The sequence below is a fragment of the Sorex araneus genome, chromosome 5, assembly GCF_027595985.1.
Source record: "Sorex araneus isolate mSorAra2 chromosome 5, mSorAra2.pri, whole genome shotgun sequence".
NCBI lineage: Eukaryota > Metazoa > Chordata > Mammalia > Eulipotyphla > Soricidae > Sorex > Sorex araneus.
Window position 1 is genome coordinate 35,679,097 of NC_073306.1, and position 12,575 is coordinate 35,691,671.

General features: G+C 39.2%; 1 protein-coding gene across 7 annotated transcripts in view; it reads left to right on the top strand.

Annotated features, from left to right (window-relative positions):
• SCMH1 (Scm polycomb group protein homolog 1) overlaps positions 1-12,575 on the top strand; it is a 211,157-nt gene that overhangs the window by 30,460 nt on the left and 168,122 nt on the right. For 6 of the 7 annotated variants that reach the window (XM_055138836.1, XM_055138835.1, XM_055138842.1 and 3 more), the window contains one exon: positions 10,160-10,240. In XM_055138836.1, the coding sequence (XP_054994811.1) occupies positions 10,216-10,240 (25 nt within the window). In that variant the 5' untranslated portion in view covers positions 10,160-10,215. Of the gene's footprint in view, positions 1-10,159; positions 10,241-12,575 lie in introns of those variants that run through there. The other variant, XM_055138838.1, reaches the window with a different exon arrangement.

The window sequence follows — 12,575 nt, forward strand, 5'->3', positions numbered from 1 at the left end:
GAGCTCAGGGATTAAACCCAGTTCAGCTGCATGCAAAGAAAGGTCTTTTCCCTGATACTATCTCTGATCTTTTTTTTTTTCCTTTTGGGTCATACCTGGTGATGCACAGGGGTTACTCCTGACTCATGCACTCAGGAATTACTCCTGGCGGTGCTCAGGGGACCATATGGGATGCTGGGATCGAAACTGGGTTGGCCGCGTGCAAGACAAATGCCCTACCCGCTGTGCAATCGCTCCAGCCCCATATCTCTGGTCTTTATCCTGGTTCCAATACAGGAAATTTAAATTCATTTTGCATAATTAAGACCAAAAAGATAAAGAGGATGCTGCCAGCTTAGCCTTAGCCCTGGCCTTTATTAGGCTAGTAAATATAACTTGAAACACAGGTGAGTCTTCCTCTATTCCAGGGGACAGCAAAGAGATTTCAACATCAGTTATAGAAGTTGAAATGGGAAACTAGTTTCCCCACATATTTTGAGAGGGCAGACACCAATTCCAAGAAGGGAATATTACTAATAATGTCCAATCATGTCTTTAGAAGAGAAAACTGATTGTACTTGCAGACCTGGAGTTATTTTCAAAATTTAAAAGGCTGATCCTACGCATTTAACCATAAGCCAGTCTAATTTAAGTCAAGGCTGTCTAACTAAATAATTCTATTAGCCATTCCTGATCTGCGTTCTGGTAAATGAGATGGATTTTAATATGGTACATATGAAAAAGTCATGAGGCGTTTCTGACTAGTAATAAATAAGGCAGTGCCAGCTATTATTCATTAGTAGCTTTTTGAGATAAGTTTTCAACTCTGCCCTTTTACTCTTCTTAATGCCAGTGAAGATCACTTTTGATCCAGGCATATGTTTCCTGGCTCCACCAGTGATTTTTCCTCCCAGATGGTGCCTTTGTTCTTGGTGGCACTAGTGTGAGTGAATCCAGGGGCCTGACCTGTCTTTCGTCCAGGCAGACCATGGACACTTGGCCTAGTCTTGTGCTCAGCTTCCTTCTCCACAGTATGGCACTGGGCACACTTTCGGACAAAAATGTTGTTGCTCTTCTTAGTGACACCAGTTTAAAATCACTCTTTCATTGCATGTGATACAGAGAGTCTCACAAACCAGTGTCCCATTCTTTTTTTTTTTTTTTTTTGCATCACACCCGGTGATGCACAGGGGTTACTCCTGGCTCTGCACTCAGGAATCACTCCTGGCGGAGCTCCGGGGACCATATGGATGCTGGGAATTGAACCGAGGTAGGCCCTACCACTGTGCTATCACTCCAGCCACAGTGTCCCATTCTTTTCCATCCCACGTTCTCGCCTCATTTAGAGTAAGTTCTTTATAATAGCCCTTGTTGTGCCTCCTTTTCATAATGTATATTTGCACATTAACAGAAGTGATACTGTACCTTTGTGCCCCCTGGCAAACTGTAGCTAGGTGATTTTTGTTTGCATAGAGTGGGGTGCCTGTAGGCTTACTATCTCAGGCCCCTCAGGGCTTTCCTTCACGGCCTGTTTCTGGTTTCTAAGCCTAGGTGGTTTTTTTTCCTCCAAGAAAGCAAGACTACTTAGTGTGGCCTAGGAATACACATAATCCCTTACCTGTGTTTCGCTAGAGGTTCTTAGCACTGATTACTTTTCTTCATTTTAATACTCTAGGTTCTATTTACAGAAATGCTTAGAAGTTTCTGATTCTTGATGGCACTCTTTCCTGTGCTACTAAATAATATTTGTTCTCTCATCTTTAAAAATCATCCTTTGTTCTCTCAAAGCATTTCTCTTAACTGAGTTTTAATCAGAGGGAATTTTACTTCATGTTATGTGAATCTCTTTAGCAAATTGTAGAGACTATATTCAAGGAATGTCTTTGAAAAGCCAAATTAGATTCAAGATTATAGCTCTTCTTCCTTCCTCCTAAAACCTTTATATAATGATCTTATGGAATTTTAGAATGATTTGAAGATCCTTAAGGATCCAACTTGTTTTTGTTTCATTTAAGAGCTTTTTATCCCTAATTTTATTTTATTTTCATAAAGTAGTTCACAATATTTGATTACATTTAATATTTGAACACCAATCCCACTACCACTACTAAACCTTGCCACCAACATATTTTGGATGTTTCCATCCAGAACCCCAAACCCTGTCCCAAAGCAGAACCGAAAGTGTGTGAAGATTGTTGTATTTCACCCAGGAACCATTAAACCCTCCTTTTTTTTTTTTTAATTGAATCACCATGAGAAAAGTTACAAAGCTTTCAGGTTTAAGTCTCAGTCATACAATGATCAAACACCCATCCCTTCACCAGTGCACATGTTCCACCACCAAGAACCCCAGTATACCTCCCATCCCACCCCCCCCACCCCTGCCTGTATGGCTGATGATTTCCACTTTAATCTCTCTTTACTTTGATTACATTCAATATTTCAACAGAAAACTTGCTATTATTATTTGGAATTTCCCCCCAACAATCAGACCTGCCAAAAAGGCATCATTTGATAATGTTTTCCATTGCTGAGAATGAAGAGCATATGAGGTCATGCGGCCTCGGTCGCGGTCATGCGGTTTTGGATTTCTGGTATTTTAGTAATTAAGTCCAGAGAAATTTCTGCCAGAAGTCACATCACTACAAGCTCATAACTCTGTTTAGTGGGCTCTAAAAGATGGCAGCCGCCACACCTCCGCCGCCACCACAAGAAAGACCGAGAGAGAAAAACCTTTCCCCTCTCGGGGCGGCATGGGGCCGTAAACTTAGTTCACAGTCTAGAGGCATTTCTGCAAGAAGCTTCTGGGTGCTGAAAGTAGTGGGCCTCTGGGATCATGGTCGCTCAGGAACAGAAGAGCCGTTCATGTGTGGCCACTCAGGGTCTCGTCTCAGCGGAAAGCCCTTTTAAGCCCTCTTATAAGAGATTAGTAACATGTTAAAGGTTGAGCCTTGTGTGCTTATATAGCACTATAGCTTTGTCCTCCCGTTATTCATCAATTTGCTCAAGTGGACACCAGTAACATCGCCATTATGAGACTTGTTACTCTTTTTGGCATATCGAATATGCCATAGGGAGCTTGCCAGGCTCTGCCGGGCGGGCAGGATACTCTTGGTAGCTTGCCAGGCTCTCAAGAGGGATGGAGTAATTGAACCCGGGTTGTCGGTGTGCAAGGCAACATCCTACCCACTGTGCTATCGCTCCAGTCTATGTGCTTATGTATATATGTATATATATATATGTGTGTGTGTGTGTGTGTATAAATATATTTCACCCTAAGATTGGTTGCCTTCTACTTTAAACCCCATCAAATGTGGTGTGCTATTCTTGGCTTATAGGTGGTATAAAGTATGAGATGGAATAGATTCACTTGTGAGTGAGGCTTGTCTGATTGTGTGGGGAATGGCCGTGAGCATGGTAGTGGTTGAGTTCTGGAGATTTTCAGCTGTTGGGGCTGGCTCTGTTGGGGCGGGAAGGGGAACTCATCCATCTCTAAGAGCTTTTTCTTGAAGTTTTTCCATCTCAAAAATAACTATGGGTGTTGGAACATTATATGACTGAAACCCAATCATGAACAACTTTGTAACTGTGTATCTCACTATGATTAAAACATTTTAATAAAATAACAATAAAATATTTTATTTATAATAAAATAAATATTAAAAATAATAAAATTAAAATAGTGCATACAAATTTAAAAAATAACTGGGGTTTTCAGTTATAAATCTTCCAAATGTGGTAGTTTTTCAGATTCAGAAAGTGGCTTACGTATTCTGATCAAATAATTTTTAAGTTTATTAGGCATAAACTTAAAAATCATTATTGTAATAGAATGATAATTGATATTACAGTATAAAATAATAACGATTAGTATTCATGACTTTTATTAAAGAATGATATTGACTGCTTTCTCTCTACCAGGTGCTATTACCAAGTCTGAGCTGTAGTGGTAAATATCTGACAGGCAAGGCCCCAGTGGGCCTTTAATAATTTAAATTATTAAATGGCTAACTGGCATGAAGTGCTGTGGAGAATTAAGAGTGGTATGGTAGATATAGAAATGCATCTAGACTGTGAACTGAGCTACAACCCCATGCCGCCCCAGGAGGGGGAAGGTTTTTCTCTCTTGACCGTTTCTTTCGGCAGGGGTGGCGGCAGTGGCGGTGGCAGCACCCACGTGGCAACCGCCATCTTCTAGAACCCACTACCCAGAGGTATGAGCTTGAATGACGTGGCACGCAGGAGATCTTGGGATGGGGGTGTTACTGGCACACTCTCTGCCCAGACGAGATCCAGAGCAGCCACACACGAAACGGCTCCTCTGCTCCTTAAAGACTATGGTCCTGGGGGCTACTAACCACTTTTGGCACCCAGCAGCTCCTTATAGAAATGCATCTAGACTGTGAACTGAGCTACAACCCCATGCTGCCCCGAGAGGGGAAAGGTTTTTCTCTCTCAACCGTTTCTTTTGGTGGGGGTGGCGGTGGCACCCATGTGGTGACCGCCGTCTTCTAGAACCTACTACCCAGAGGTACGAGCTTGCAAGTGACGTGGCGCAAGGGAGATCTTGGGATAGGGGTGTTACCGGTACGTTCTCTGCCCAGACGAGATCCGGAGCAGCCGCACACGAAACTGTGAACTGAGCTAAAATATCAGAAATCCAAAACTGCGCGGCCATGACAGCTCATATATTCTTCATTCTCAGCAACGGAAAACAAATTATCAAATGATGCCTTTTCAGCAGGTTTGATTGTTGGGGGAAAATTCTAAATAATAATAGTTTTCTGTTGAAATATTGAATGTATTCAAAGTATAGAGAGAATAAAGTGAAGATCATTAATCACAGAGGTGGGGGGGGCGGTATACTGGGGTTCTTGGTGGTGGAACGTGTGCACTGGTGAAAGGATGGGGATCTGATCATTGAGTGACTGAGACTTGAACCTGAAAGCTTTGTAACTTTTTTCACGGTGATTCAATAAAAAAATTAAAAATTAAAAAAACAAATGAAAGAGGCACGGTAAAGAAGGCCACCTTAGACAGAGAGGGGAGGGAAGGGTTCTCTGAGGAGGTGATGTGTGAGCTGATCTTTGGGTGATGAGAAGCTCTAGGAATACGGGCGCAGCATCCAGGGAGTGGGAAGGCCCCAAGGGAGGAGGCAGGTTGGCTGGCACCGGCAGCGGAGGAAGCTGTTCTTGCCTTGACTCTGTGGTGCTGTTATTTTAGGCTTTATGGTGTGTTCTTCAGTGTGATTTGCTAGGCTATTTTGGGAGTCTTGAAATTCCCGAAATATTTTTTACATGTGAAGTCATTGTAATCGTTTGCTTTAGGTTTCGGAAGATTTCATAGATACAGTATTTTGGGGATAGCAGGGGAAACCTGTAGAGCCCAGTTTCCTCAAGGAAAAAACCACCCCTAAATCTCAGGGACAGGAAATGAACCAAATTGACTTTGCTTTGATTCCCACCTCCTCATTTACTTGATGTCTTTGGCAAAGTCTTAATTATTTGTGGTGCTATCTTATCATTAAGTGAAGATAGTAATAGAGCCTAGCTTAGAATAATGCGCATTGTAGGTATGTAACGTTTATCATTTTTTCTGGATATGAATTGTCTAACATGATAGCCATGGGTTTAATATAACTGAATACTAAATTTTACATTTTGTGTAATTTCAGTTAAGTTTAAATTTGAGAATGATTGTTATCAGAAACATTTGTGTGTTTGAAAAACTTGAGCCCATGAACCTTCTTTTTCAACTATAAATTTTATGAAAGTTAAATGCAGATCACGTATTTTTGATGAAGAATTTAGCTTTTGAATTGATAAACCATAATTAACTATAATTAATTATAATTAGTTATAAATATAGTATTTTGAGCATTTTCTATGAAAATGAAGTATTTTCATTCATTTTTGTAATGATTACTTGCTGAAATGATCTTGTCTCAACATATTAGATTAAAATATTGCTAAAATGATTTTTACTTTTTTAAAAACTTTAAAAAATGTGACTATTAGAAAACTTAAGATGACATATGATGAGTTCTGTTTCTGTTGGAGACCAGTCTCTAGACTCTGGGTCGGTGGGGAAGGGCAGGGAAAGGAGCAAATGCTGAAGGCATGTTAGATATTTCTAATCACACAAATATCCCTGGAGATCCCAAAATACTGTTTCCTATGGGAGCTTCCTTCTCCACCCAGCTAATGCTATTTGCTACTATCTTGGAGAAGCTCATAGTGTTTGATGAGCTTGCTCTGAGTGGTAGGTGTGTTTGCTCTTCTTAAGATGCATCAGATTTCAGTCATGAAAGTTCATAAGTTTGTAACTGTACCTCACGGTGATTCATTAATAAAAAAATTTTTAAAAATCTATAGTGCGTAAAACTAGATACAGACAGAAATGGGAACTAGAGTAAGGAGCAAATGAATCAGCAAATAAATTGATTTAGAAGAAAAATAAATAAATAAATAATTTAAAAAAAAGAGGCATCAGAGCAGAAAAAATTAAGAATGACTGCCATTTGTTAAAGGATACTGCGCAGACTCAGCACCCACATGATCCCGGGGAAGCAAACGTCCGAGTGCTCTGAACTAGTACTACCACAGGGACTTATTTTCTGAATCAATCTAGCACTGATCCTGGCTCGAGGGACACCGGAGACTTAACATGTGAAAAATTAAAGTAGATTTTAATTAAGGGTCAGAGGCTGACAAAGTTGAGAAAGGTATCTTGTTTCCAAACAGCTAAATTTCCAGGATTAACAAAAAAAGCCACTCAGAAATGTACTAAGCAGCCATAAAATGTCTTTGAAGTGAAACTGAACAATTTTTCCCCCTCTTGCTTTTTGGTTTGTGCTGATCTGCGGCTGTATACAAAGGTCTTCCTGACTTGTTTAAAAGGCCTTGTTCTCAAGAGTTAGCATGGAGGAGGTTCCCACTAAATACTTAGCAAATGGTGCTTTCTGCCTAAGCTGTTTAGATTTGTTGTATATACATATGTATTATTTATAATATATAATATGTCATGTTATAATATATTTATAATATATTATTTATTATATATATTATTTTGCTTTTCACAAACAATTGTCTTTAAATTTATGATTTCCTTATCTCACTATCATATTACAAAGATTATTCTTTGCCCTCTCGGCCAATTTTGCCAGAGCAGAGGGCTTTCCTAAGATTGGGGCCACTCCTTCAGGTCCAACATAAGACAAATTCGTTGGGAGCCCCTTTATGTCCTTTGGCTTTCTACTCAGTGCGGAAAGTTATCTGACACCTGCTAGAACAGAAACGGGGTTCAAGACAAGTAACCTAAGTAGCTCTGGTAGGCAGCTAGAACCTTTTTGGGAGGTGAAGAATGTGAATCCCCAAGGAGGTGACTACTTTGTGATGGGGAAGGCATCGAATCAAGGTTGGGTCTAGGTTACATTCACGTTCATGGGTCAAAGAAAATAGGGTGGCCTCATTTAAAAAAAAATTCTTTAAGGCCCCCGATAATGCCAAAGATTCATGCATGCTACTCCATTCACTCTGTAAGATACAACAGAACCCTCTTCTCTTGACACTTGGAAATGTATTTTATGGGCTGGGGAAAGATAAAGTTTTGTATATGCCAAAATGTAAAATGTTTTCTCGGGTCCTGGATTTCAGAATTGAGAATATGAAGTAAAGGGGGTGGGTGGCAGATGGGGTTTGGTAGGAGAAAAATGAGATTTGGACTGGATGTAACAAAGGGTAGTAGTCAAGGGTCTTGGGTCCTTTGGTGTACATCGAAACCATATCACTAATAATATTATAAACATGTGACCAAAATGATAATAATTTTTTAAAAAGTGAGTTTGCCAAGGGGGTGGAGAGAGAACCTTAAGACATAATTGATGGACAGACACTGACACCATTCATGGATAGGGAATTGGAGCATTGTGTGCCTGTTGTAAATCATGGTGCCTAAGTAAAAATTGGAAAGAAAAAATATATGTTATAAAACACTTGTACTTAAGTCCACCATTCACAATCAAAACAGTTTGAAAGCCACTACCCTCAGTTGTTCCCTTTGTAGCTCAGTGATAAATTCTTATAATTGCATAATACTTCACTGCTTACCAAGTCTTTGGTAAGTAAAACAGGTGCAGTGTCTTCTTATTTTAAACAATAGTGGGCAAAAATAAGTAGACCAACCAAGAAGAGCATGAACTTTTATTTTTTTGGGTCACACCTGGTGATGCACAGGGGTCGTTCCTGGCTCATGCACTTAGGAATTACCCCTAGCAGTGCTCAGGGGACCATATGGGATGCTGGGATTCAAATCCTTATTGGCTTCATGCAAGGCAAATGCACTATCCGCTGTGCTACCACTCCAGCCCCAAACATGAACTTGTAAATTAGGCAATCTGGCATTTTAGTTTTTCTGTTTTGTAGCTATATGACTTTGGATGCCTTAATTAATTTATTTAACTTAAATACTTTAAGTTTTTAAAAATATATATAAATGTTTAGTACAGAATTGTCTGATACCAGATCAACTTCATATTAAGTTTCTTTTTGGTAGAAAACTAGGCTTTATTCTATTATTTCTGGCATATTAAGCACTTGTTATAATATCACAGGCTTTGAAATGATCACTGCTACACATTGTAATACCTTAGATTTACTTTCTTGGATTTTTTTCACTGAAAGAAAAAAAACCTGATTTTTACCTTATTAGTTTTCTACTGCAAGTATAGAAATAGAGCATACATGTTTATAAATTTATGAGTTTGTTATTTAAAACTTAGAATTATAGGGAGAGTGCAAAGGGCTGATTGCATGCTTTGAATGTAGGAGCCTGGGGTTCAGTCCCTGGTACCACCTAGTCTCCCAGCATCACTGTGAGCAACTCCCAAGGATTGAGCCAGGAGTAGCCCCTGTGCGGTCAAGTCAGAAGGGGGAAATAAAGCACTGGATATATAAGCTGATAATAAACTGAGACACACAAGTGGCTCATCACACATTTTCCTTTCCTTCTGAAGGTTTTGTGATGCATTATTACCGTTAGCCCATCTTTAAAAAAGACATTCCAACCCCAGCAGTAGAAGAACAGTCTCAAAACTGTCATTTTTAAAAAAAATTTTATTTATTTATTTATTCAATCATTTATTTTTGCTTTTTGGGTCACACCCAGCGATGCACAGGGGTTACTCCTGGCTCATGCACTCAGGAATCACCCTTGGTGGTGCTCGGGGGACCATATGGGATGCTGGGAATCGAACCCGGGTCAGCCGCGTGCAAGGCAAACACCCTACCCGCTGTGCTATAGCTCCAGCCCCAAAACTGTCATTTTTTATGTTTCTGGAAGAAGAGTCATTGGGATTGCATTGAATCTGCAGATCACTTAGGATAGGATTGCCACTGAACAGTTGTCTTACAGTTCACGAGCACAGGAGGTCTTTGCATTCTTAGGTCTTTTATTTATTTCAACAGTGTCTTTCTTTTCAATTTCCTTTTTTTTAAACTGAATCACCATGAGATACATAGTTACAAAGTTGTTCATGACAGGATTTCAGTCAGTATTCCAACACCCTTCCCTTCCCCAGTGTACATGTCTCACTATTGGTGTCCCCAGTTTCCCTCCTGCCACCCCCCACCCTAGCCTGCCTCTGCAGCAGACTATATCATCATCATCATCTCCTCCTCCTCCTCCTCCTCCTCGCTGCCCCCCTTTGGGCATTTTGGTTTGCAGTACAGGTACTGAAAGGTTACCATGTATATCCCTTTACCACTTTTCAGCACTTGGTTCTTGTCCAGAGTGATCCTTTCCAACTGTCATTGCCATTGTGGTTTCTTCTCTGTCCTCACTTCCTCCCCACCCTCTAAAGTCCCCTGGCCACTCAGCAGTGCCTTATAATTTTAGTTCATGTGGATTTTATTATTCTTAGATTAAATTAGGAAATGCACATTAATTTGCCTGTCAGTTTTTATGAATCTGCTCTACTTTTAACTGGAGTAAGGGTTTAGAACCACAAAGTTAAGGGAAGGAGCACAAAGATTAGAAACCTAGCCAAGTTGCCGCCCTTAGGAAACACTGTCTGGGGATCCAATCTGTGGTTTTCTCTGATAGAAACATTGTTTCATTGCAAGTCTCCTTGGATCTATAATAGTTCACATGTTTATATATTTTCCCTGTCTTTTGCTTTCAGATTTCACCATTTTGCTAAGGAGGAGCAGTTTCCCATTTGGTGTAGCTGATGATACCATGCAAAAATCAGATCCACGGAAAGGTCAGAATCTAAATTTATACATAATGGAATAGAGGATTATCTTCTGTTAAGCTGTGCATGAATGTGTCCATCATGGAAAGCGATATAAAAGAAACGAAGAATCTTATCATTTCTTTTCAACTGATATGCAATTTTTAACAAATCCTGAATGTCACTTATGTAGCTCTGGGTGTCTCACAGAGCTCTTCATATAATATTCTCATACAGACTTCATGGTAGTCTAGCAAAATAAGCACTCTTTTTGCTGAACAATGAGCGGTAAGATGTTTATTAAAAATATTGTTGCTGTGTACTACAAGATTTAGTTCTAGATCTTTTACTTCTAAATATTTCCCTCCGTGGGGCCGGAGAGATAGTAGTACAGTGGGGAGGGTGCTTGTCTCACATGTGGCCAACAGGTTCCACCCTAGGCATCTCATTTGGTCCCCTGAGCACCACCAAGAGTAATTCCTGAGTGCAGAGCCAGAAGTAAGTCCTGAGCTTTGCCAGGTATGGCCTTAAAAACAAAACAAAAACAAAATAAATGTTTCCTCTTCATTTCATAAGTAGTACCAGAATTTAATGGGTTTTATGTATGGAGGCTGTATAAACATTGGACATATATAGGTAAGACTCTATAAAGAAAGTTAGAACTTTCATGGATGTAAAAATATTAAATAAATTGGATCTTGATGTTGAATGTCTTAGCATATAATCGCTAGGATAAAATCACATGCCTTAAGATTATATAATGTTATGTAAGTATATAAGTATATCTCTATTATCTTAGTATGAAAATAGGGTCTTCACAAGATACTGACAACATGCTTTCTTTTTCTCCCCCACTCCTGTCACATCTATTTTTTAAAGTCTCACCTGGGTCCGCCTATACTCCCCCCTCTCTATCCATAATGAACCACTGGCTGTTGTCCAAAACATGGTGCATTCCCATGTCTTGGTGCCTTTGTTCTGTATTCACTTTGCTTAAAAATATTCATTTTGGGGGGGCTGGAGCGATAGCACAGCAGGTAGGGCATTTGCCTTGCACACGGCCAACCCGGGTTTGATTCCCCGAATCCTATATGGTCCCCTGAGCACCGCCAGGAATAATTCCTGAGTGCAGAGCCAGGAGTAACCCCTGTGCATCGCCGGGTGTGACCCAAAGAAAAAAAAAGAGAAAACAGTTCATTTTTTTTTCTGACAGTCTTAGCTCAATTTCATCTCTGTGCAGCTTTCCTCTGTTTCCCAAACAAAGTTAGTAATTTTTTTCTGTTTTTCCAAGAAAACAAATATGTATTATACCAAAATAATTTGTAAAATAGATTTCTATGATAGCAAAATTGCATTCTTATGAGTGGGTACTTAAATTGCTGTATGCCCCACTAATCTGCAAGTCCTTTGTAAGCATAGGCTGGAACTTAAATAGTCTTTGTGTCCTTAACAACCCCCTATGACACCCAATTACTTAAAAATTTTTTTTTAACTTAAAAAAATTGATTTACATAGTGTTAATGATGGCTTACATATATGTTAATGATGGTTTCTCATATATGTACTTCCAATACCACACTCACCATCAGTGTACCCCCTTCCTTCCCCCAGCTCCCTCAGTGCCCCTCACTGCTCCCAATTGTTTTTCTTCATTTTTATTTCCCTTGCTGTTGGTGTCAAGTCCCCAAAAATATCTCTAAAGTTAATGTCATGGACACTTCACCTATTTGTTATCTACTAAGTACTTTATGGTCTCAGGTTTTTTATTGAGGTCTGTATTCCAATTTGAATTTACTTATATATATGTATATAGTTAGAACATAATCTAGTTTTATTTTTTTCTATGTCATGGCTCAACTTTTTTCATTCAGCACCATTTTTGTTTGAGTGACTCTCCATTCTCCATAGTATGATCCTATACATTTTGCCATAAATAAAGTATAGTCAAATGTGTGGGTTTATCTCTGAATTGGTCCATTGATCTATGTATCTATTTTCATTCTAATGTTATACAGTTTAAATTACTCTTTTCTGATCTTTCTTTTTTTTTTCTTTGGGACTTTTCCATTTGTATTTTTCTTCTTCAGGACTTCTAGAACCTTTTGAAGTCTTTAATGAGACTATATAAGTCACAGCAGTTTTTGTTTTCTTTTAAAAAATGTTATTGGAAATTGATTAGCATTGTTTTAAGTCTGTATGTGAACATTTCACTGTATTAGTTCTTCCTGTTTATGTACCTGGACTATCTTTAGCCTCTTGTTTTGTTTTTTAAGAGTATATTACAATTTTTTTGTGGAGTTCATGCCCAATTCAATCTGCTTAATCAATGGCTGAGTAAATAGCAGTACTCCTACATTGTTTAAAA